This window comes from Arvicanthis niloticus, chromosome 2 (genome assembly GCF_011762505.2).
Source record: "Arvicanthis niloticus isolate mArvNil1 chromosome 2, mArvNil1.pat.X, whole genome shotgun sequence".
NCBI lineage: Eukaryota > Metazoa > Chordata > Mammalia > Rodentia > Muridae > Arvicanthis > Arvicanthis niloticus.
Window position 1 is genome coordinate 120,335,148 of NC_047659.1, and position 25,506 is coordinate 120,360,653.

At 48.1% G+C, this 25,506-nt stretch overlaps 1 protein-coding gene across 5 annotated transcripts; it reads left to right on the forward strand.

The window, feature by feature from the left end:
• The first annotated feature begins 334 nt into the window (after positions 1–334).
• Positions 335–22,429, forward strand: Entpd6 (ectonucleoside triphosphate diphosphohydrolase 6). Of its 5 annotated transcripts, none has more exons than XM_076929939.1 (15): positions 343–520; positions 1,973–2,154; positions 4,387–4,710; positions 7,024–7,100; positions 8,658–8,801; positions 10,037–10,112; positions 10,898–10,933; positions 12,016–12,104; positions 13,067–13,146; positions 13,561–13,625; positions 14,981–15,082; positions 16,511–16,648; positions 19,511–19,567; positions 21,067–21,179; positions 21,398–22,429. In XM_076929939.1, exons 3-15 carry the CDS (start codon positions 4,419–4,421, stop codon positions 21,494–21,496), a joined length of 1,368 nt encoding a protein of 455 aa, XP_076786054.1. In that variant the 5' UTR covers positions 343–520; positions 1,973–2,154; positions 4,387–4,418; the 3' UTR covers positions 21,497–22,429. The 5 variants fall into 5 exon arrangements, 4 of the variants coding, with proteins under 4 accessions (XP_034352004.1, XP_076786054.1, XP_076786053.1 ...); XM_076929938.1 differs by having other exon boundaries at positions 365–520; positions 4,390–4,710; XM_034496113.2 differs by lacking the exon at positions 1,973–2,154 and having other exon boundaries at positions 335–520; positions 4,390–4,710.
• The last annotated feature ends 3,077 nt before the right edge of the window (positions 22,430–25,506 follow it).

A 25,506-nucleotide genomic window follows, 5' to 3' on the forward strand; every position in this document is an offset into this window, starting at 1 on the left:
AGTCTCGCTGCAGTTAGAAGCTGACAACCCTGTGGCTTCTAAGAAGACATCCGAAAATATGGCCAAGGATAAAGAACTCTTGATAGCACCGCTTTCTCTATTGTGAATGCTTAACACATCACGTATTCCCTAGAAAGTAAAAGATTCCGGAAGTAACTCGGGTGTGGAGGGATCCAGGAGGAAAGCCTACAGAAGCACAAGGTGATGGCTCCAGAGCCCCCTACTGGCAGAAAGAAAAACAAACACCCAACCAAACAACCACTTCGGAAGAGCACATGGCTATTGCGCCTGCGTGGCTGGCAAACGCCACAGCGCACGCGCAACAGCCCGTCCTGCCCACCCGGTGACGCAAGAGCACGTAGGCGGAGACAGCCTCTCGGCATCTGCTAAGGTTTGCTTCCACGCGTTAAGGCTCTGTTGACGCGGATGTGTGCTGGAGAGCTAGGCGCTCGGTGTGTGGTCGCTGTCTGCCTCCAGCTACACCACTACCTCTCCTGAGGGTCCGAGGGCGCCGTGCAGGGTAAGCAGGGCCAGCGAAATGTGCTTGGCCCGGATGACTGACTACGGTTGGTGTCCCCACGCGCGCGAGTGACGGGGTTCCCTGTGGTGCAGTTCCGAGTGTCTGACATCTCCCTGGGCCTGGAGACAGCTCCCGAGGGAGGCCTCAGGGTCACTTGCTTTCTCCGTCCACTCAACTGGTTGGCTTTCTGTCCCGGCTGCGTAGCCCTCGCACATCTGCAACACACTCTTGAGCTACGCTGTAGGCCAAGCAACAGGGGTCTCTGCCCCAGTGCAGCCCACTACCCTGTGGCGTCCATTCATTCGGCTGGCCTAGCTGACCCCCCCCCCCCCAGCAGAACCAGGCCCAGGCGCCTCCCCTTCTGCACTGGACAGTCCAACTGGGAGGCTCAGGAAACCGGGGAAACCCTGTGTTCTGATTGTGTCGAAGGTTGGGAACGGTGGTGACAGCGAAGAGCTTGCTAGGGGTCAAAGTGATTCTGCCTGAGTTGGTGTGTGGGCCACAGGTGCTTCAGGCTAAAGGAGAGAGAAAGGTCCTGATGCAGACACCCAGCATGTAGAAGGACGGAGAATCAGAGGGAACACATTTTTATTTTAAAAGCATCTGGAAGTAATTGGTTTTGAGACTACGTTGCTGAGTAGATCACAGAGGATACCTCCCTTCACTGAATCAAAGGAATCAGTCACCTGAAAATACCTGGGCCTTTTATGTCTCTGCAGGTCCTTGTACTCCACGATCATGTGTGATGAGGCTACACATCCTACATCACAGGGAGTGTAGTGGACTCTCATAGCCACAGTAGGAAAATCTCAGACACCAGGGAAGGAAATTCCCTAGGGAGAGGCAGATGAATGTGATTACAGGGTCTCTTCTGGGGAGCTTCAGAGGTGTGAAGGGGGCTGAATAGCATTGAGGGGAGGTTTCCCTATTCCTGTTACCAGCGTTTTAACAATGTAGTTAGTCCTTGAAAATAATGCAGCAAGCATAAAGGTAAGTCTCAATATTGGGGTCCCCCCTCCTCCGTCCCTGGGAGGAGTGTAGGCTAATATGGTGTGTATCTGAGTCTCTCCTGGAGCCTCATGGACAAACCTGAGAGCTCTCTGTGTACTTAGGTCTGGAAGAACCTACTGGCCCACGTAGGCAGGGCATCCTGCAAAAGAATCAGGAGGTAGTCTTCACAGTGCCGTTCATGTACTTTCTTTTTTCTTTCTACAACTACCAGGAGAAAGCTGTGATGCTTTGTTAGTGTGGACACTAACAAAGTGTCATTTATTTTTGGACACATATTTATCATGTGCAGCAGTCATTTGCAATCATGGCTTGTTCCCTGTATTTTAATGCAAACCTGAAAAAAATCTGGCAGCTGCCAGTTCAAATCAGATGGAGCATATTTCTGAGATCCAACCTCCCCTCCTCCCTTTCTAACACCAAACTTATATTCACCTTCTCTAGTATCTACCTGACAGGAGGTGGAACTCTCCAAGCCACCTGTTGGCCTTTACAAGGTGCTTCCTCTTCCACTTCCTGCTCATTCTCCACTTGGCTTTAGTTCAAGCTGCTGCTGCTGCTGCTGCTGCTGCTGCTGCTGCTGCTGCTGCTGCTGCTGCTGCTGCTGCTGCTAACAACTCTGTCCGGTAAAGTGTGAACTAAGGTTGAGTTCTCAGTGAGCCTTTTGAGAGTGTGATTAGTACACCACCACTGGGTGTTAGACCTAGCTAGAGAAAAGTAATTAGTCCTTCCTGCCAGCTCCTTAGCTGTGGACAAACACTTCAACCCAACAGTATAAAGTTGATGTTTGGAGTTGGGCCTCTGAGACATGGATGTCCTGTGGACCAGTTTGTCTGGATTTTTATCCTTTGCCCCCTGGATATGATTTTCTGTCTGGATTGTTCATATGCAGAGCTTGCTGATATGTAAATGCAATGATTGTAGGTCTTCGAATTGATAAATGTTGTCAGGCTGTCTAAAGTAGAATCTTGTATTTACAGGTTGGGTGTAGGGCACTCAGAGCACATGGTGAAGATGTTCAGGCTGGGGAAGGCAGGGGTAGTAGGATTTTAGCAGAGGTTTTGGGATAGGGTCAGAATTGGACAAAATTGGCCCAGTTGATGGCCACTCTAGGAATGGATAACAGTATGTGTGCACAAAGGGCCTGGGACAGGTAGGAGCTGAGTTTTCAGAGCAAAAAGAAACACTGTGTTCTTGGAACGCTTGGGCAAGGATCAAAGGTATGGAATGAGGTGCAAGTACCAGGCCACACAGAGCAGGTGATGAATGAGACAAAATCATGAGAGCAGTGGGTAGCTCTTAAGTGCAGAGGAACCAAGTGAGGTCCAAAGTACGGCAGGAGCTGGGGCCTAGCAAGGGAGGCTTACTCCTTGGCATCTGCCAAGAGAACCTTTCTGAGCCCTACGTGTGGCAGGAACGGGGGAGAGTTTTTGTCTTATTATTTCTTGCCCCAGTCTGGACCTCTTCCCTAGACCTGGGGCTCAGAGGCAGCATTCGTATAACCTGGGCTGCTTGCCTAAGAGTGTTTGAGTGTGACCAGAGATGGAACCAAGGAAGGCCTGCGCTGTGTGCAGCGTCATCCCACTTCTGCTTCACTCAGACCACCTCAGGATGAGTTCCCTGACCTAGAACTACTGTTCTCTACTCAACCGGGGCAGCCACAGGGTCCTTCTGCCCATCTTTGTCCCTGGTTCCCACAGGACGTGTCCTCTGCCCATCTACAGAGCTGGTAGAGCTGATGTTGTCTGTGGCTCTTACTGACCACATTGAATTTCCAGGTTCCATTGTAAGCAATGTGATGGCCCTGCATGCACAGCCACCCGCCTTGCAGAGGAGGCAAGAATTAGCAGGAATTAGCCTGACCTACTCACACACTGCTGCCAGCAGGACACAAGTCCTACTTGTAGCTCATGCCACCAAGCCTCCTGCCCTCCCAGGATTAGCTGCTATGTTTCAGTAACTGAAAAGTGCAAGGCATGAAAAGACCAGCAGATATCTCTTGAGGACAGGAGAAGCCTTGAGATGCAGGGCCCTCACTTCTCATCTTTTTGAGACCAGGAGCTACTAAAAAAAAAAATAATAATAAATTAAATAAATAAATAAATAAATATCCAGGTGATGGTACTCGCCTAGACTCCCGTCACAGAAAAGGCCACGGCAGGAAGATCGGGGTTTGAGGCCAACCTGGACTACATAACAAGAACCTGTCTCAGTAACTCTTTCCAAAAAAATTAAAAACTATATTTTAAAGATGAGTGAATGATTCTGTTTAGAGTATATTGGACCAACACTGATGGTATCAATTTCTTTTGCTACCTGGCTAGAGTTTTATAGGCTTTGAAAGTACCAGACATCACTTACCCCTTGACGGGATGAAAAGCAGTGTCCATTAAACTTCTAAATAAATAAATAAATAAATAAATAAATAAATAAATAAACTCGGTGTTTCAGACCTGTCTCAGGCTTGCTGTAGTTGCTCAAATGGCCAGTTTTGAGCTCCTGGGAAAGTAAATCCTGAAGGTATAATCTCAGACTAGAAGTGCAGGTAAAGATTTGAAGAATGGGTGGATCCTGTGGCTCTGTCACTTGGAATGGTCTGTGGATACTGGGTTCTTTGATACAAGCAGTAGCACGTCCCAGTGTGTTTTGTTTGGAAGTTATCCAGTGTTCATAACCCTCAGGTCCTGGACCAGCCCTTCCAGAATCATCAGGAAAATCAAGAAAAGCCTCTGACTCCTGGGGAGTGGGGTGCAGACCAGTATGGGGTTGCATACTTTGTCCCTAGACCTAGGAACTTCTGACATACACTGTAGGCTGCAGCCTAATGTGATGTACTTAATTCTTCTTCCTTCAACCAGCAGGGGCTACATAGTTTTCAGCAGACTGAGAAATGAGAAAAATACCAAACCATGGGACCCTGCGGATGACGAAGGTGGCATATCCCCTTGGACTGTGCGTGGGCCTGTTCATCTATGTTGCCTATATCAAGTGGCACCGGGCCTCTGCTGCCCAGGCCTTCTTCACCATTGCTGGGGCTGCCTCGGGGGCACGGTGGACCCAGCAGGCCTTCATCTCCCCAGGCTCAGCTACACATGGTCATGAGGTCTTCTATGGGATCATGTTTGATGCTGGGAGCACCGGCACCCGCATCCACGTCTTCCAGTTCGCCCGGCCACCTGGAGGTATCTGTCTGACTCTGAGCCATGAGTTATGGGCACAGACATGGGATCTGCCTTCCCCACTCTCAGGGCAAGGCAAGATCTTGAGAATTCCTTACTTCAGAAGACAGTATGTGGCTTAAGCCCCTGGTCTAGAGCAATGCAGAATCCTGCTAACATGAAATTATTAAGGAACTGAGGCAAAGCTCGGTGGGAGAAGGACTGAGTGTGAGTAACAGAGCACTTGAAAAAGAAAGTGCAGTTACTAAGAGATACTTACTCAGTGGATACAAAGCCCATGCCTCTACAGTCCCCAGGAGCCCAGGACTCTTCTTACACTAGTGAGCAGTGACTATCATTGATGGGGAGCTAAGACCCTAGAGGGCATGTAGTAGCCTGTCCCCTCCCTGTGTCCACAGCAGGCCTTGTGGCTGAGCCTGTAATTTGTAACAATGTCATGTTGATATTGGGAGATCTCAAGGTGGGAAACAACTCCAGAGTCAGGCTCATGGAAGCCAGGAACCCAGGCAACTCAGAACAGTAATAGAAACCTGGGACTGAGGCTTGCAGATCTGCTGCTGTAGGTCCTGCATGGCACTGAGGGGTCTGGACCTCAGGCCCTACCAGCTTTGCTTCCCAGGAATGGGGACATTAGGCAGAAGGTGGGTACGTTTCTCCAGGATCCCTTGGCTGCCTGGGTCTTTACTTAGATCCCTTGTCTGTTGCCCTAAAATCTGCCCTCTATGTGCATCTGACCTTCAGTCAGTCAGCTTTCTGCCCCTCTGCTTTGTTCCAGTCCCATATCCAGGTCCCTAGTAGCCAGACACCATCCTGGCATTAACTGCTCTGTCAGCATGAGACCCCTGGCAACTCTTTCCAGAACTATGCAACCTGTTTTACTTGCTTCTGATTTCATTTTTATATATCTTTGTGTTTGGGCCAGAACTTTGCTTTACAAAAATAACTTTGAGGATAATTTAGTCTTTAAAAGTCCATATCCATTTAAGGTGTTAAATTTTAACAGTTAAGCTGGATGTGGTAGCATATGCCTTTACTTCCAGTACAGGCAGAGGCAGGTGAATCTCTGTGAGTCCAAGGTCAGCCTGGTGTGCATAGTGAGTTCCAGGACAGCCGGGGGAACATGTCTGAAAAACAACAACAATAGTAATAATTTAATAAATGTTTGCTGACTCAGAAGCATAAATGATGCTCTGTCCTTCTGTAAATTTATCCCGTTTGTGCATTGATACTTTTATTCTTATTTCAGTAGCTAAACATCTAAACCCCAAATCTACTTACTCACCTCCAAAATTGGTTTTGAAACCAAGTGTAGCCGGGCAGTGGTGGCGCACGCCTTTAATCCCAGCACTTGGGAGGCAGAGGCAGGCAGATTTCTGAGATCAAGGCCAGCCTGGTCTACAGAGTGAGTTCCAGGACAGCCAGGGCTACACAGAAACCTTGTCTTGAAAAAAAAAAAAAAAAAACAAAAACAAAACAAAAAAAAAAAAAAAGAAACCAAGTGTAACAGAGGTGGTTGGGAGGGATTGCTGAGTGGTAAAACACTTTTCTAGCATGTCTGAGGCCCTGAGTCAATTTCTAGCACCAAATTTTTAAAAGTAATCTAAGTTTAAAGCAGTACTAACAGTAATCCAGTGTTTGTCTTTAGGGAGAACAGTCTTTTTGAAAAGTTTTGTTCCTGCTGTTCTGGTCCTGTTTTTTCCTTCCTCAGTCCTCATATTCACATGTTTATGTTTTGGTCTGACGTCTTCAGCCACAGGATGCCTGTGGACACTTTCCTCGCTGCATTGTAGTCCACTCCTCCTAACATCAAACACTCAACTTCTTAAGAAGAAAAACAAACATTCAGAAGCTTGTTCAAGCCTTATATAAGTATAACATCTTATAATTATGGGCATCATTTTTATGTTACAGTTTAAGATCATTTATCTTATTAAATCAGCAAGAGTTATCTTAAAATTTAAGTAAGGAATCCTCAGTAAAGTTGGGGTATGAGTTGTTTGTCCACTCTTTGCAGTGCTGGAATCAATTCCAGGGCCTCTAGGCAAAGACACTCACCCCAGCCTGCCTTTACACACACAGACACACATGCACTTGCATGTACACGCACACACATGTTTAATAAATGAGAGCTCTGGTGTGGACTTTAGGTCTTTTACTCAGCTAAACTAGATTGCAGAATTTAAACAAAAATAATCCCTCTTAATTGGTCATCATGGTCAGGCCTCTGCTCTTAACATCAGCTAGTCTCTGTTGTATATCCTCATAACTCTTTGTATATATTCATAATTCCATCTTTTAAAAACGTTTTCCCTTTAGAAACTCCCACCTTGACCCATGAAACCTTCAAAGCACTGAAGCCTGGGCTTTCTGCTTATGCTGATGATGTTGAAAAGGTAACCATTTTCTTATGTCTGTTTACCCTTCCAGTGTCCCCTTCTGTAGACTTACTAGCTAGCCCCTTCTGAACTGAATCAGTTGGCTATCCCCTGAGAGAAAGATACCTTCCTTACTGCCTGGGGTATGGTGTTTCCCTTAGGAAAGAGAGGTAGAGAGAGGTACAGGTCTCACCCACCAGTGTGGTGTAGGTCATGAGGCCCTCCCATAATCCTTAGGCAGTTCAGAAGCTCACATCCACAAACGTATAGAAACATTATTTGTGGAGCTGGAGAGATGGTTCAGTGGTTAAGGTAAGCACTGATGGTTCTTCCAGAGGGACCCAGGTTCAATTTCCAGCACCTACATAGCAGCTTATTACCACCTGTAACTCCCGTCCCAGGGAATCCAGTGCCTTCTCTGTCCTCTGTGGGCATGGTACACATGTGGTACACAGACATGCCTGCAGGCAAAACACTCATACAAGCAGTAAATGAAAAAAAGAAGGCTGTATTTGGACTTTAAAATATTTGTAATTATCATATAAGTTTGCATAATATTCTGTGATACAAGGAGTTAGGGATAGAGCCCAGGGCTTCCCAAGGCTAGGCCAGTGCTCCGATACTGAGCTACAACTCCCATAGCACATGTGTAATTTTAATTTTTCATTGCAGTTCCTCTGATTGAAGGAACATTTACTAAAAATATTAATGTTAAAACTGTTATGCTAGGGCTAGCAGAGAAGCTGAGTGGTGAAGCGCTTGCCTACCGTGCCTGAGACCCTGGGCTTCCTCTTCAGCACCACCCTCAAAACATAATAAGTACAAAGCACATACAGTTTATGAAAGCCACAAACCAAATAAATGTAATAGGATAAATAAGTATAAAGCAAATTTCCTTAGAGTGAAATAAGGATTTCTGTAAGTATGTAGCATTCCTACAGCTGAATCTTATGGAGGCATTTTCTTAATTGAGCTTCACTTGTTTCAGATAACTCTAGCTTTTGTCAAGTTGATACAAAACTAACCAGCACAGGTTGTGACAGACCAGAGCATAAATCTTGTTCAGAAAGCATGGAAGTTACGTGAGAGGAGGCTCAGCCTGTGCCTGTTGACCTGTTTTCACATGCCATGTTCTATGCCAAGGGCTGTCCTCCATGTTCTGACCCCTGTGTTCTCAAGCTGGCCAGTGCTGCTTGACACAGCGCTCCTGCTATCTTGGGAAATTAGAGAACGGGGTCAGGAGGTGCACAGGTGGGTAAAAGCCCTGGCCTCGCATGCCTGCTGACCTGAGTTCGAGTCCCAGAACCCACATGAAAAGCCCAGTGTGGTGGGTCATGTAGCTTGTATAAGTCATGCCATAGCAGAAACATGAAAGACCCTGCCTGCACAAGGTAGGTGAGACCTGACTCCTGGAGGTTGTCTCTGATCTCTACGTGTGAGTATGTGTGTGTGCACATACACATCCCCCAATTTTTAATTCTTAAGTTAGATGATATATTTAAATATATATTTCAAAATGTGGTGGTACCTGGGTAGTGTGTATAACAGCCTGATTTGCTTTCACAACATCCACAGAGTGCTCAGGGGATCCAGGAGCTTCTGAATGTTGCTAAGCAACACATTCCATATGATTTCTGGAAGGCCACCCCTCTGGTTCTCAAGGCCACAGCTGGTTTGCGCCTGCTGCCAGGAGAAAAGGCTCAGAAGTTGCTGCAAAAGGTAAGTTTAGCCATTCCCCCAACTGGAAGGTGGCTAAGGATCACTAAAAACACTAACCATGCTGGGCATGAGGGTGTACATCCATCACCCCAGCACCTAGGTGGCAGAACACAATCTTAAGCCAGCGGCCTTTTTGAGCTACAGAGTGAGACACTGTCTCAGAACAAAATAGCCACTAACTTTCTAGTTAGTGTCAAGCAGGCAGGACATAGAAGAGAAAACCACTGGAATTTTCACAGTATCACCTTAGGAATCTTCTCTGTGATGTTTAAGAAAATGACTTTGTTTTAAAATTATGTTGTGCTTCTGAAGAGAGTCCCCATTCCACCAGGTGTGTGAGCTGGGCTGGTGTCTTAGCCTGAGCTCAGTTGTGACTACCCAAGAGACCTTCAGCCTCTTTCCCAGTCCTAGTGCCTCATGGGGGATCTAGTGACCCAAACAGCCACTTTGCACTTTATACTAGGGCTACATCCTCATCCCCAGAATGTGTTTTTAATTTTCTTCCCGTCTACCAAGTTTGGGAAGATACAGTCTCCCTTAACTTCTAGATTATTCTTATACTGTTTGTATGCAAATGGTGGCACAGTACACCTTCTTAGGCTACAAGGGAAGCAGGGTTGACCAGGTACACTGAAGTCTCAAGCCCTGGGACTCCTTAGAAAGTAAAGAAACATACCCAATTGCTCACACCCCCTCCTCCCTCTGGCAGACTCTGATGGCCCATGTTCCTGCATATACATACATACATACATACATACATCCCACCTCATAGGGCTTTTTGCCTTTCATATCCCAACCCAAAGCCAGGCAGTATTTGGAGACTCAGCTGGCTCAGTGCATGCCAACTCTCTCTCTAGGCTATCTTTTCTCTCAGAACAATGCTATCCCCTGCAGATAAAGATGAAGTACCTGGAGTGCTGTGTTCCTTAGTTATCCTAGGGATATCAGCTAAGGACACCTCTATCTATAAAGGATTGCAGAAGGTTGAAACAGTGTAAGCTCTGCCTTGCAGAACACTGCAGAACCCTCAAGTGTTGCGTCACAGCCAGCTGAACACATCCTTGGGAACTTCTGACCTCAATTCTGAAGATTGAGCACGTCCTTCCTGCCCTGGCTTGGGTGGAGGGTGAGATGCTCACTGTAGCTCTCCTGCCTTCCAGGCTCTGGGTGTACAAATGACGTTCATAGAGCAGAAGCTCCACACTGGGCTAAGGATTGTTTCTTTTTGCGTTTAGGTGAAGGAGGTGTTCAAGGCATCACCCTTCCTTGTAGGGGATGACTGTGTTTCCATCATGAATGGCACGGACGAAGGTAGAGTTGACAAATGAGCATCTCATCAGTGCATGTCCCTCAGACAAATGACTTTGCTGCTGCTGCTGCTGCATTGACTCCATGCCTGAAGGCACTGTCTCTAGCCCAAGTCATGGTCTTGTGCACAGTTTTGTTATGCGCAACAGTTTTGTTGTTAGAGACAAGTTCTTTTCTTGACCAGCACCAAACCTGGTACTGATGAAGCCATAATGTTTTGGGTTTTAAGGGCATTTAAAGAATACTGGTTGCTGCCATGCGGGAATATTGTGGTCATATAACTTGTTCTGAAACAGACACTTGAGGTTCCTCCTTGGCTAGTGATTTTAAATATGACCGTAAGAGTGAGCTTGTCTGGAGCGCAGAGGGAACATTGGATTCTTTTTCTGCCTCTTTAAAAAGTGGAAGCTGCTGACAAAATCCTGAAGGAGACATGGCATTTGGTAATGTCTTCTAACGGTTTAGTGTGTGCCCGACGACCCCGGGGTTCTTAGCTGGGAATAGCAAGCAAATCTGGAAATAGGTAGCAGCCCCATGTGTCAAGAATTAAAATGGGGTCTGGAGAGATGGCTTAGCAGAAGACCCAAGTTCAGTTCCCACCTTCACATGGTGGCTTATAACCATCCATAACCCCAGTTCCGGGGGCTTTAACCCCTCTTTTGGCCTTCATGAGTATTAGGCACACACGACTTCACAGACATACATGCAAGTAAAATACCCATACACAGAAAATACATTCCAAACTCTCATTTTAAAGGAATTAAAATGCCTGTGCCATTCTCTTACAGGTGTTTCGGCATGGATCACTGTCAACTTCCTGACAGGTGTGTGTCTACTGGATGGGAAAGGCTAATGGCTCACCATCCTAAGGAAGGAGTGCCTGCCAGGCTTCCTGAAGTGCAGGCCTCATTACCATAACACCCAGAGTCAGTGTTGCTGGCTTAGAGGCAGACTGGGGTAGCAGCACGTCCAGACAGGTCAGGCAGAGTCAGACCAAGTGTGCCTGTGTTTAGAGCTCCTTAGTACCCCTGCTCTTCTCTCAGCACAGCTCAGCACAACATCCACTGGAGCTTGGACCTAGAGCTAAAGAGAAGCAGTGAATAAAACCTAGTCATGGGCCTAGAGAGATGGCTCAGTGGTTAAAAGCACTGTCTGCTCTTCCAGAGGTCCTGAGTTCAGTTCCCAGCAACCACATGGTGGCTCAAACATCAATAGTGGGATCTGATGCCCTCTTCTGGCCCTCAGGTGTAAGGTGTACATGCACATAGAGTACTTAAATACATAAAATCTTTTTTTAAAAAAGATGAAAAAAACTAGCCAGGTCTTAAAATATTGGATATGATATATATGCTGATCAGCTCTGGCAGAAACTCTGCCCCTGGAAACAGGTTGTGAAGAGACATGTGCAGATTGTTCTCAGTGTGGCCCCTTTACTGGAAAAGAGCAGTATGTCTGCGTGTAGAAGGAAGAAAGGGTTTTCTTGGCAGGTCTCATCAATGTGAGGGCATAAAGATACTGGAGGATAGGTTAGGGCTTTTTACGTCAGAGGCTTTGGGAGTACTGAGTCTGGGATGGGGCTAGTCAAAGAGGATGCCTCGCAGAGAGGACCTGCATCAGAATAGCAAAGTCAGTGTTTCTGGGAAGGTGAAGCAGCCTTGTCAGAAGATAGAGCGGTGTCAGTGTCTCTCAGTGGTCAGTATGATCCTGCCATTCACATCACAGCCACAGCTGGCCGAGCCATGGCTCCTGGATACCTTTAAGCTGCTGTTGTCTAAGGAGTTGCAGCAGCCTCTCTGCCTTCTCCCCCCATACGGAAGGACTTCTGACCTCTCTGTGATCTCCCTGGTGTCCTCATAGCCTTCCTAACATGACAGCACTGTCTATGCCTTTACTCACTGTGATCTAGGCAGTCTGAAAACCCCAGGAAGCAGCAGTGTGGGCATGCTGGATTTGGGCGGAGGATCCACTCAGATCACCTTCCTCCCACGTGTCGAGGTAACCAGTCCTGCCTGCTTACCAGGTGTGTGCATCATAGTCAAGGGAGCTGCAGTCACCCAGAGGAGGCCCCTCAGAGAAGGCCCTTGGCCACTGGAAGGTGCTCTGCCCCCGAGTTCTCGCACAGATAACGACTTAGATTTTTAACTCCACCCACTAAAATCCAAAATAGAAACCTGCTCTTCCGTGAGGTGAAATCAAATGATAACTAGTGTTGCGCTAGGGACTAGATATCTCCCATCCTCCACAAAGTTCCAGGAGCAGAGTAGACAGTATGGCTCATAGGTGGGAAGGAAGTCAGCCTTCAAGAGAAAGGTTCTAAATGAGATAAAAACAGCTTCAAGTCGCACTTCATGCCGTCTGTTTTAAGTGCCTCCATTTTCACCCATATCTTGTTTCCAGTGAGTTAGACACTGTGCATACATTTATACACCTAGAAGCTGAAGCTATGATCCTATACTTTTTGAGACAGAGGCAGATGCTTCTCTAGTCTGATTGGACTATATGTGTCAGAAGAGGCAAGATGCAGCTGGTCTTGTGCTATACATCTGTAATCCCAGTCCTGGGGAGACTGAGGTTGAAGGATTTGGAGGGCACAGCTAGCCTGAGCAAGTTAACAGGACCTTGTCTCAAATGATGGTGATGGGGAGGAGGAGGAGGAAGTGGAGGAAGAGGAGGAGGAATGCCAAGGATGTTGCTTACTGGCCAAGTACTTAGAACTTAAAAGCCCTGGTTTGGTCCCTAATATGGAAAGAAATACAAAAAAAAAAAAAAAAAAAAAGCCTTCTAAGAGAAAACACTCACCCTAGATTTTTTTTTCCTCCTTGCTCCTCATTGTTTCATAGTCAAAAATGTAGTGGAAAACTCATTAAGTATCCTGTTCTTCCAAATGATTCAGGGAGGAGGGCATGGGCATGGTGTTCGGGAAAATGGGGCAGCAGTAGCTTCATGTTCCTCCCCAGGGTACCCTGCAGGCCTCCCCACCTGGCCACCTGACAGCGCTGCAGATGTTTAACAGGACTTACAAGCTGTACTCCTACAGGTGGGTTTGCTCACTCCTGGTGTACCACCCATTGATGCCTCGTGGTGGTAGATGCCAGATCCCAGAATCTTGTGCCAGGAGACCTCCTGGGCCCTTCTTGTCCTGCCTCCCCTGCTTCATTTTAAAATTCACTGTAAAACCACATTGTTCTTTGGCACTTGTCCTGTTCTACTTTGGGGGTGGCTTGGGAAAGACGAAGAGGTGAGGAATGGGCTGCTGGCTAGCCACAAGGCACTTCGAGTAGTTCTTGCACCTCATAAAAACAGAATCTGCCTCCCTCGCTGCCATGTGTGCAGATCTGTAAGAGCTCAAGACAGGCTCTCAGTTCAGTTAATGTGTCAGCCACAGGACTCAGATAAAGCAGGAAAAACGTATTCACATTGAGCCCAACCTCACCAGGATTTGTCTCCACAGCTACCTGGGGCTGGGACTGATGTCGGCACGATTGGCTATCTTGGGTGGTGTGGAGGGGAAACCTGGTGAGTAGAACATTTGCTCTAGGCTCTCTCCCTCCTCTCAGTGCCTCTCCTCTTCCTCCTCCTCCTCTTCCTCTTCTCCTTCCCCTCTTCCTCTTCTTCCTCCTCCTCTTCTTTGTCCTCCTCCTCCCCCCACTTCTTCCTGCACTACACAGCAGAGTATCAGCCATTGGCCACGCAGTCAGCTTGGGTGGAATGTCCAGATCTTGTTACAGGGCTAAGATAGTGGATAGCATGCTTTACCTTTGAACACTCCTCTAAGTTACCATTCTTGAAAGAAATACTAGGGGTCACTAGAGAGATGACACACTGGTTAAGAGCTCTGGCTACTCTTCTAGAGGACCCAGGTTCTATTCCCAGCACCCACATGGGAGTTCACAACTGTCTGTAACTCTAACCCCAAGAGATTTGACACCCTCTTTATAGCCCTTGCAGATACTGCACATGTGTGGCGCACCCACATATATGTAGGCAAAACACCTATGTACATAAAATAAAAATAAAGAGAAGTTTTTAGTTAAAAACAGGAGAGATACTAGGGAAATGATTTCTGAAGTATGTCACTTGCATTTGGAATTACCTCATGTGTCAGCTTTCTGTCCCTTAACAGTAGCTGAGACGAGTGGCACCAAGAAAAAAGAGTTTGCCTTATGGCTTTGGAGGTTTAAGTTCATGGTCACTCATTTATGTGACCTTTGGGCTTCTGGTGAATCAGGACATTATGAGGGGAGCAGATGGCAGGGGATACTGTTCACCTGCTGGCGGCAGGAAACAAAGGATGAAAGAGACTCCTGGATTTCTTCAAGGAAATGCCCTGGTGACCTAACTTCCCCTGGGGTTCACCTATTAAAGGTTTCACTCCAGCTCAGTAGTGCTGAAGACTGGGACCCAGCTCTCGGCACACAGCTGCTGGGCCTGGTGCGTGCTGTGGAGCGCAAACTCACTCTAGCACGGGAGCACCCGGTGGCATCTGTCCTTACCCTCCTACCAGCCTGTCAGTTATTCCCAGCTTCAGCTATCTGTAAAATTGGGTTGCATTAGTCTCCTTCAAATAGGGTTGTTGTGATAACTGATGAACTAGCACTTGGCTAGTTCTGGAACCCTAGGTGCCCAGGGGACATGAGATGCTTCATTTCACCTGGGTCAGTCATGTTCCTGGGCAAGCAAGATTGGCTACCTGTGACAGCAGGACTTTTCTCCAGCTGACCTGGACTGTCCCAGGAGATGGGGCTCATTGCACCCCTGCATTCTGTTACAGCCTATCGCATCCTCTGTTACGCCCCTACTCAGTCTTTTAAGCTCCTTTTAATGGTCACGGCACTGTTTTCTTCTTACCTTCATGGTCATCTCTATTTCAGCTGAAGATGACAAGGAACTGGTCAGCCCCTGTCTATCTCCCTGGTTCAGAGGAGAGTGGGAGCATGCGGAGGTCACCTATAGAATATCAGGACAGAAGGCAGGTAGGTAGCATTGCTATCAGGTTCATGAGGGTCAATGGTAGTCTGCTTCCCCCATTTCTTTTCCAGATACCTGTACAAAGCAGGCGCCAACACAGACAAGGCTGTACCTTCCCTGAGTGCAGGCAACCAAGAGCTGTGGCAAGATTGTGAAGGCTGTTATGGAGAGCTGGGGCCTCCTCTGACTACCTCCCTCTACAGGGTCTCTACACAAAGTCTCCTTGTCTGTCACCAAACACTTCTGTCCAGAGAGCCCAGTTTCTGAACAGACCTCCAGTGGGGGAGGAACCGGCTGCCATGGGACCGGAGATAAATAGCCACATTTGGGCTTCTGGCCCAGAAGCTCTGCTCTGGCCAGTTCTATGCAGACAGAAATGAAGGCTGCTTCCTGCCAACAGCCCAGGATACACAGCCCCCACCACCCTGTCACTGGCCTTCATCCTGGTCTTTGTTACTCTGGGTCCTTTGACTTTCTTCAAGGAGAAATACTGAGATGTTGTTCCCAGGCTAGACACAGTACATGCGGCATATCTGCCTTTGTTTGTTGTGTGGTCAGCTTGGTTTAACTATCAGTTTTGCAGGTCTAACCTGTTCCTCAGAAAGGGTTTCACTTGGGGAAGAAGGTACAGCCTTGTCTGTGTTGGTGTCTGCTTTTTAGAGGTATCTGGAAAAGGAGCAAGGGGAAGGCCAGGTCTTACCACCACAGTATCTGCTTTCCAATTGGAGGAATTAGATGAGGAAATAAGGGCCTTGAAGCCAAAATGACCTGGAATGGCTGAGGCATGGCAGATGGCATTGTTAACCAGGAAGACCCATGCATAGCATTTGAGCCAGGGTGTGAAGAGATAGGATCAAGCTGCCCATGTCTAAACAGTGCTCTGGCCAAGGGTGCAGAATGTGCAACACTGAGTCCTTAGTGACCAAGGAGGTGGTGTGGCTGGTGTAACCAAGGTCAGAGAGAGGAGATGGAGTCTGGGAGCCGAGAGCATAGCTCTGAGACCCATGGGGGAATCACTGGGAAGGAGAGGGAGACCGGCTGAAGCCAGTCGGAGGCAGGGTCATTAAAGTGCCCATTGGATGACCATGGAAGTTGAATGATCTCCAGAGTCTATCAACTTCTGGGCTTTCTGCCATCCAGATACATAGCCTGGCAGATGGCCCATGGCTACTTCCTGGTTTGTGAGGTAGGGAGGTTGCAGGTTGTGTGGCTAAGTTGAAGGTCCATGCAAGCTGCTGGGTTGACAAGTATGGAATGAAAAACACTTATGCCCTAAATGTGGAGGACCACACAGGGCCAGGCAGCACACTGCCCAGTGTCTAGATACAGGATCCTCTTGGTAAGGGCTACTCCATGCCTGAGGACTTGCAAGTGCTTGAAGAGTGCCTTGGGCTTGCCAATGTTAGCTGTGTGCTTTCTCTTTTCTTTTACAGTGGGCCTCTATGAGCTGTGTGCCAGCCGAGTATCAGAAGTCCTCCGAAATAAAGTACACAGGACTGAAGAGGCACGGCACGTGGACTTCTATGCCTTTTCCTACTACTATGACCTTGCAGCCAGCTTTGGCCTTATAGGTAAGGGCCAGGCCAATCTGGGCAGAGGGCCAGTGCTAGCCAGTAGTGGCTTTGTTGGTGTGTGTGAAGTGTGTGGGCTTAGGGGACAGTGTGATAAAGAGGCAGGAAGGAATAAGCACCCTCTCACAGGTTAACCAGTTCCTTTGAGCCAGTTAGAAGGTGGGGCTTGTTCTTTACTCACTCACTGTATACACTACCTGGCCTTGCCCTATAGCCTCAGCTCAAGAGCCACTTGGGATGGGTAGCTGTTGAGGACCGCACTCTGCCTGGCTTGGCAGCTACTGTGTTGCAGACCGTTCTGCCCCACGCTTTGGGAGCCACTAATGTTGAGGACCGCACTGCCCCACACTTTGGGGCTACTATGTTGCTGTCCACACTGCCCCACGCTTTGGGGCTAAGTGCTCTGGTCAAGAGATTCGAAGAATGGAGACAAACCAGAGTGTGTAGTCAAGTCTGGTTACTCCTTTATTTCCTCTATTCTCCATTACAAGAAAATCCTGGGTATTTATAAGCACAAGCAGAACACAGGTGAAAACATTTTACCACGTGCACTATGCAGCTGGGGTCACTAAACAGTAAAATAAGCTATGTGGGATAAACAAGATGTTGGTCAGAGTGTGCTCAGCTGTTGTAGGCTGTTGAAAAACAAGTCTCTATCAGGGTATATGGTTCCAGATGGCTGCAAAGATGATAGCCGCTTTCTGCTAAAAGTCGGCTCCCAACAGGTAACCACATGTTCTCTTTCCGAGGAAGGGGTTAGACGTGCAATGACGGCCTCACCTTGGTCTAAAGAGCCAGGGCAGGGTAGACAGCAAACCAGTGGGGTTTGTGGAGGCCGTCAGTGGCCAGTCTGTGAGAGAGGTGCAAAGGTACCTTGGTAATTTTTTTGTTTTTTGTTTTGTTTTGTTTTGTTTTTTGAGACAGGGTTTCTCTGTGTAGCCCTGGCTGTCCTGGAACTCACTCTGTAGACCAGGCTGGCCTCAAACTCAGAAATCCGCCTGCGTCTCCTCCCAAATGCTGGGACTAAAGGCGTGCACCACCACTGCCCAGCTTACCTTGGTAATTTAAAAAAAAAAACAGTTTTCTTTAAAAAAAAAAAAATTCAGATTATATACCTATACCTAATCTATATAGATAGATATTAATGTTTTGCCTGCAAGTATGTATGTGCACCACATGCATGCTGGCCTGTGGAGGCCAGAAGAGGGCACTGGATCTGCTGGAACTGGAGATAAAAATGGTTGTAAGCCACACCATGGATACTGGGAACCAAATCCTCTACAAGAGGATCCGCAAGCAATCTAAATCTCTGTCTGTCTGTCTGTCTGTCTGTCTGTCTCTCTCTCTCTCTCTCTCTCTCTCTCTCTCCCTCCCCCTCTCTCCCTCCCTCCCTCTCTCTCCCTCCCTCCCTCTCCCTCCTCCTCCCTCCCTCCCTCTCTCTCCCTCCCTCCCTCCCTCCCTCTCCCTCCTCCTCCCTCCCTCCCTCGTCCTCCCTCCCTCTTCCTCCCTCCCTCTCTCTCTCTCCCTCCCTCTCTCCTCCCACCCTTTCCCCCCTTCTCTTCCCCCCTCTCTGTGAATGTGTGTGTTGTCTGCTCATATTTGTATGTACCACATACATGCCTGGCCCATGGAGGCCAGAAGATAGCATTAGATCCCCTAGAACTGGAGATGCAGATGGTTGTGAGCTTCCATGTAGATGCTAAAGTCAAATCCTGGACCTCTGGAAGAACAGCCAAGACACCTGTCCAGCCCCCCCCAACAGTTTCCTTAAAGAAATAAATCAAGGCAGTACGATGCCTTGGCTAGGGTAACAAGCATGCTAAGTTATGCTTCCTGGAAGCAGGAGATTCCCACAGCCTCTATTCTGGCTCCAGAGCAGTTACAGAAAGTGGACAGGCAGTGGTGAATTTGTTAAGACTGAGGCAGTGTGTTCAAGACAGCTTGTTTTTGATTGACTGGCTCCAGAGCTAGAGCAGGGACACTCATGTGCATACTCCTGACCACACCAAAGCTATGGCATCTCAGTGCAGGGTTCCCCACCTCAACTTAGCTTTGCAGCCTTCTGGGAGAAGGGGAGGGGTCCTGCTTTGGGGTCAGCTCTGTGAGGCCCTTGCCTTGGCTTTCCTATGAATAACTTCTGCTATACACATGGCAGCTCTGAGGAAGGAAGATAACTACTGTCAAATGCTGTCACCACAGGCTGTTCTTAGCAAGAGGCAGACATCTCACCTAGGCTGTCCTCAGGAGCTGAAAGGCTGCCCAAAAGTGGTCTCAGTGGCTGTCATGGTCACACTGGACTTTGAAAGAGCTTAGACTACCCATGACAGTGACACTTAATTAACTCAGTGAGTCTCTGCGGAGAGAAGCAGTGCCTCTAGAGTCCAGAGAAGTTCCTTCACTTCCTGATGCACTACTCTGTGCTTCTACTTTGCTAGTTTTAAGTACTTGCTTTTTCTTGGGTCCCAGAGATACTGGTGAGGCTCCTTGGGGACATTGCAAAGAGTTGGGGATAAGGTGCTCCTCCTAAACCCCTTATCCTGGATGGTGCTATAGGGATACCTGCTCACCCTAAGCTGCACCTCCTCTGATACTATGGCATAGCTCTACGGTAGAGCACTTGCCCAGCACACTTGAGGCTCGGGATTTGATTCCTTGGGACTTCAAAAAGGAAACACAGGAGCAATGAGTATGAGTAGCTCCCTGAAGTCAGCAGTGAAGACCTATAAGAAAGGCCCAATTCTGCATGTTCGTATGTACTATGGACCTCCTGGTATGGGGTCTGCAAATGACAGCCTGGAGCATCAGTGGCATCATATGGTTCCACCATGCTCCTGCTGACTGGATGTCTGTCTTATCCAACAGATGCAGAGAAAGGTGGCAGCCTTGTAGTTGGAGACTTTGAGATAGCAGCCAAGTATGGTAAGTGGTGCCGTAACTGTCAGGGTGACAATTGTGGGAACAGAAACCCCATGTGCTTGTGATGGGCTCAAGGCCCAGAATTGCTGGGTTTGGTACCTTATTCTGTCCAGTAGACAGTGGTGGGAGGTGGGTAAGGGCAGGGTGCAGAGTGTACTAGGGTCACCTAAGGCCCAAATCCAAGATGCTACCTTCCGGTGGAAGGTATCTCCAGATGTGAAAGGCCACAGTCCCAGTACCTATTCTTGTTTTCTTTTTTTTTTTTTTTTTTTTTTTTTTTTTGGTTTTTTGAGACAGGGTTTCTCTGTGTAGTCCTGGCTGTAGACCAGGCTGGCCTTGAACTCAGAAATCCACCTGCCTCTGCCTCCCAAGTGCTGGGATTAAAGGCGTGCGCCACCACTGCCAGGCCTATTCTTGTTTTCTATACTATGCCCTTTCTGCACCCATTCTGTGTTACATCACCCTGGCACCCAAGACTGAGTGCCACCCGTTCTGTGTCATATCACCCTGGCACCCAAGACTAAGTGCCATGTCCATATTCAGCCTTTCTGGTTGCTGCTCCCAGTTTGCAGTTGAAAGCTCTGAAGCTTTGCGGTTTTCTCCATTGGAAGTTTTCTCCTCTCTCCTCCCATCCCCCCTACCAGTAGCATGGTATTTTCATGCTTTCCCTTGGACTTTGGGTGTCTAAGTGCATTTGTCCCTCTATCAAGAATAGATTCTGGGAACTATAGAAATGGTTTGAGGGTGTTTGCTGCACAAACATGAGAATCTGAACTCAGATACCCAGAACCCACATAAAAAGCTGGGTGTGGTTGCCTATGCTTACAAAGCCCAGGCTGAGGCGGAGAAGACAGAAGGATTGCTGAGGCTTCTTGGCCACCAGCTGAACTCCAGGTTCAAGTGAGAGACCTTGTCTCAAGGGAATAAAGTAGAGAGTACTATAGCAGGAGACGAGATGTTCTCCTCTGTCCTCTGTGCGCACACAAGGGTACACACAAGGAGAGATTTGGAACTAGCTTTAATGTCATTATGTAAAGCTCGATTCTAGGTATGTTGACACCTAGAAAGTTTCGAGGGTCTCAGATACAGACACGTGGCCACTGTTACCCAAGGTAAGACATTCAAGACTCTCTTGGTCCTGGCATCCAGGCCTAGTCAAGGTTGAGACTGACCCCTTGGCCTGCCAATAGGATGATTCCACTGTACTTTGACAGTAAATCAGAAGTGAAGCGCACTGGGCAGTGGTAGCACACACCTTTAATCCAAGCACTCGGGAGGCAGAAGCAGGCAAATCTCTGAGTTTAAGACCGGCTTGGTCTACAGAGTGAGTTCCAGGAAAGCTAGGGCTACACAGAGAAACCCTCAGAGAAACAAATATAATAAAAAAGAAGTGAAGAGCAATACCCACAGCAGTTGGATACGGCAGGGAGATGGGGCCAGGATTGCGGCTCCATCCCAACTAGAGATTGTCTAGAACATGACAGAATTGGCATCTCCCCCAGTGTGCCGCACTCTGGAGACACAGCCACCAAGCAGCCCCTTTGCCTGCATGGACCTCACCTACATCAGCCGACTGCTCCATGAGTTTGGTTTTCCTGGGGACAAAGTGCTGAAGGTACGAATTGCACTCTGGGTGCCACATTCCACTTGTGGGGTGGGGTGCTAGGAACTGTTGACCCTACTGTTTGAATTTTATCTCCTGCTCCTATCCTGCTTTTAAGAAACAGCCCAGCGCTGTGTCTATCCTCCCCAGCCACTGCCTTCTTCTACAGACACCACCCAGTCTCTGCAGCTCAGGGCCTGACCTCCTCTTCTTTCCTTTATCTTTTCAAGCTGGCTCGGAAAATTGACAATGTTGAAACCAGCTGGGCTCTGGGAGCTATTTTTCATTACATCGACTCCCTGAAGAGACAGAAGGTTCCTGCCTTGTAGCAGCTAAGCCCTAGTCCCTGCCCTAGCCAGAATCCTGAGGCTCCCAACTCCATGGACCCCTCTGTCTTGGAAGTGACACCTTCCTTGAGGAGCCTGCATCTGGCTGAGACCCTCTGTGCCTGCAGTGTCATCAGCAGAATTGCCTGGAACATGGCCCATGTACTGGCCCTGCTACACCATACTAGCTGGGGCAGGGCCAGGGTAGGAATGCTGCCTGGCCTGAGGCCATCTCCTTGCCTTACCTCCAAATGGGCAGGGAGCCAGGTGGGGCCCAGGGCACATGCTAAGAGATGCAGCCCTGTTCTTATCCCGTCCATATTCAGGATTGTGGCTGCTTTTATGTGTTTCTGTGACGTGAGTCTTGTTTTGTCTCCCAGCCCCTGTTCCCTCATGAGCCAGGCCTCTCTGCCTTCCCAGAGTTGTGGGAGATGAAGTAACCCGGCCCAGACGCAGTGCATCCTCGAAGGGAGCACATGAATGTGGCCGTCTTTTCCTCAGGATAGACATGTGAAGTTACTTGGAGACTTGCTGTCTCACCTTTGGATGGTACAGCATCAATCGATGCGGGGACACTGAGTAGGAAGAGGATGGGACAGTGTGCCACCTTTGCAGAGCATGTGGGTGTGAGCAGAGCTGCGGGAATGTTCAGGGCTGTGTGCTCAAGTACTACCTTGTGAACTGTGAGTGCTTTGTGTTAAACAGCCCAGCCCTCTTCTGGACACAGCTACGGCCCAGTGAATGTACTACTGCTATGAGCCACTTGCAGACCAGTGGGGCAGATTAGAAAGCTCAGCCCTGGAACCATCCGACCCCTTACCCCACCCTCCTCACTCGGCTGCAGCTGGCTTCCCCATGGTCCCCTCAGTGAATGTACAGTTCATAGAATAAGCTGAGCCACCACTGTTCAACTCCAAATAAAGGTTTACAAGGGTTTCTCTCTTTTGCCTCCTGATTGAGTGCCCAGCATTTAAAACCTGCCCAGGTGGGACAGCAGGTGGTGGCAGAAGCCCAGCAGCAGTGGAAGCAGCAGCAGGCCACCGGAGGGTTGGGGCTCCCGGTCCCAGCTCTCTGTGGAGCTCCTCCCTCTCTGAGACATGGCTGACAGTTTGGCTAGGGACAGCTCTGGGTACATCACCTCTAGGCCATACTGCTCAACAACGATCTAGTTTGATTCTGGCATAGTTCCAAAGAGGTCACATACCAGGGAAAAGACAGTGGGCCCACTGATACCCCAGATGCTCACAGCCCCCAAGCCTGTGGTGGGTTCACAAGGTTTGGCCCTGGAAAACACTCCTACCTCCCACCTCTTACACCAAGAACTCCACTTGGACTGGCCAGTGGGGAGGAACAGAGTTCTACAGGCGAAAGGGGCAGTGAAGGCTCCAAGGAGTGCTCACAGCTTCATGGTGGTCACGTGTCCCTGAAGAAGCTAGGGCCCTGCACAGTGGAGCTGAGTTCTATAGCTGTCATTATGGTTGGCTTCTTAGCCCCAAACCAGTAGCTTTACAGGTAGCAGGTAGGAGGAAGCCTGTATAAGACCTAACAGTCCTGGGGGGCAGTGGGACCCCAATCCCAAGGCAGTAGGGAGACCTTTGAACCTAAGCAAAGTGAGCCTGGTAGTTTCCCAAAATGAAACCTTGGAGGGGTTTGTTGCCAGTGTATAACTTGGGTCCAGAAAAAGTAAAGCAGATAAAAAGTCACCTGGGACCAGAGCCAGGAGGATTTTGCTGTGAAGGGCATGGAGGAACGTATCCTTTTTCCACACTGTACCTCCCACTGCTTGGCAGAGTCCACGGGCCTCTTCCTCCTATAGCTAATGGCCTGAGGATTTAAAGACCTCCAGAGGTAAAGCATCAAAGCCGCAAGACGGAAACACAAAAGCAGACCTTGCAGGTAAAGGTAGTGATCTCATGAAAAAGTAAACAACTGGATACTTTCCAAAAGAACACCAATTAGCTCAGGATATTTTTAAGCCCAGCAAAATATGCAAGTCACTTCACCCTTGGTGTCTTTCATGATGATAAAGAAGACTTGTTTTCTTTAAATAGCTGCACCACTCTTTGCCTCACTGGGTCTACCCAGCACAGCCCTCGCACCTCCTGCCAAGTGCCCTGCCCTACACTGCTCCTACTTGAATGGCAGAGGGACACCCTGGCTGCCTGCTGTGGTGGGTGGTGACAGGACCTCAGGTTGTCCTTCTGCTTCCATGTCCATTTATATGAACCATGCATGGACACTTGACACTGTCCAGTTAAGAACATTATCATTTTGAATTGGACTGGACATTGCCAGTTTCTTTTCTCCCCGTGACTGGTGCTGGCTTCCCCCACCCGCACAGCGAGTGCCTCACTCTGGCAGACTGTAAAATGTGACTGGTGATTCCTCTGATTTACCCTTCTAAAGTACCAGTTTAAGTACCAGTTGTGTTTTCTGTGGAGCATCTGTTCATGTCTCCCAGTTTTCAAGAACATCTCTCTCTTTTTTTTTTAACTGGTTTTTAGGATCTTTCTTTATTAAGGAGATTAGCCCATTGTGATAAGATGTATACAGTATTTTTCCTCCACCACTCCTTTTTTACTTTCTGGTAGGTTTTTAATGTATATTGAAACTTTATTTAAACTGATCAAATCTATATTTACATACAAATTTGTCTTGTGGCTTCCAGGTTTTGTGTCATAATTACAAAGGCTTCCTAACCTTAAACAGTTTTAAAAGTTCTGGGGTTGGGCCATGGTGCACTGGCAGTGTACTTGCCTGGCACTCACAAGGCCTTGAGTTCAACTCCCAGCACTACAGTTAACCAAGTGGATATTTGATGATTTTTAGATTTTTTTTTCCCCATTAATTAAGAGCTTGAAGTTTTGGGAAACTTTCAAGTGTAAGAAATCATTGTTTGAGAGTAACTCACTTTTCAAACCATATCAGAGTCTTCAACCATTTAAGAGTCTGGGAAGGGTTGTTGGGGGCCGACTTTTAGCAGAAAGCGGCTATCAGCTTTGCAGCCATCTTGAGCCATATACCCTGACATGAGATTTAAATTACAATAGCCTACAACAGCTGAGAACACTCAGATAATCTTGGTTTAGATACCTTGAGATTAAAGGTGTGTGAGATTAAAGGTGTGTGACTTAATAGTATACTTAGAAGTATAGAGATCAGAGTTAGAGACAAGACCTAAGGGCATGATTAAAGGTGTAACTTAGAGGTGTGGCTTAGAAGTGAGACATATAAAAGGCAGAGACAGAACAGATCAGAATTGAGACGATAGAAGACAGAACCAGAGATCAGAGAATATAGACGGAGATCAGAGACTATAGAGGGATCATCAGAGACGAATCTCAGACATTAGGTAGAATCTGCCGTCACCCTCGCTCTTGCTGAACCCCCGACCTAAAGACCGGAGCGGCAGCTTGGGCCAGGATACAGTGGCTGCCAAAACGTGGGTCGGCCCGGGCCTCAACATTTTGCTCAGGCCAAGACATTTTTTGGCCACCCCAACGTGGGACTAGTGCGGTCCTCAACATTATTTTGGCGCCCAACGTGGGGCGCCAAAATAATGTTGGGGGTCCACACTAGTCCCTGTTCGGGCGCCAAAATAATGTTGGGGACCGCACTAGCCCCAAGTTGGGGCGGCCAAAATAAATGTTGCAGCCCAGGCAAAATGTTGAGGCCCAGGCCGACCTACGTTTGGGCAGCCACTGTATCCCGGCCCAAGCTGCTGCTTCGGTCTGTGGGTCGAGGTTTCAGCAAGAGCGAGGGTGAGGGCAGATTCTACCTAATGTCTGATGTGTATGAATCTCTCTCTCTCTCCCTAATGTCTAAATCCTACTGTCTGCCTCTGCATTTTATATGTCTTACTTCTAAGCCACGCCTCTAAGTTACACCTTTAATCATGCCCTTAGGTCTTGTCTCTAACTCTGATCTCTATACTTCTAAATCATACTCTTAAATTACACACCTTTAATCTCACACACCTTTAATCTCACATACCTTTAATCTCAAGGTATCTA

Coding starts and splice junctions, on each gene's coding strand:
- Entpd6 (XM_034496113.2), top strand. CDS start 4,419: ATGAGAAAAATACCAAACCATGGGACCCTGCGGATGACGAAGGTGGCA. Junction 10,113..10,897: donor CATGAATGGCACGGACGAAG/GTAGAGTTGACA, acceptor ATTCTCTTACAG/GTGTTTCGGCATGGATCACT. Junction 13,147..13,560: donor TACAAGCTGTACTCCTACAG/GTGGGTTTGCTC, acceptor TTGTCTCCACAG/CTACCTGGGGCTGGGACTGA.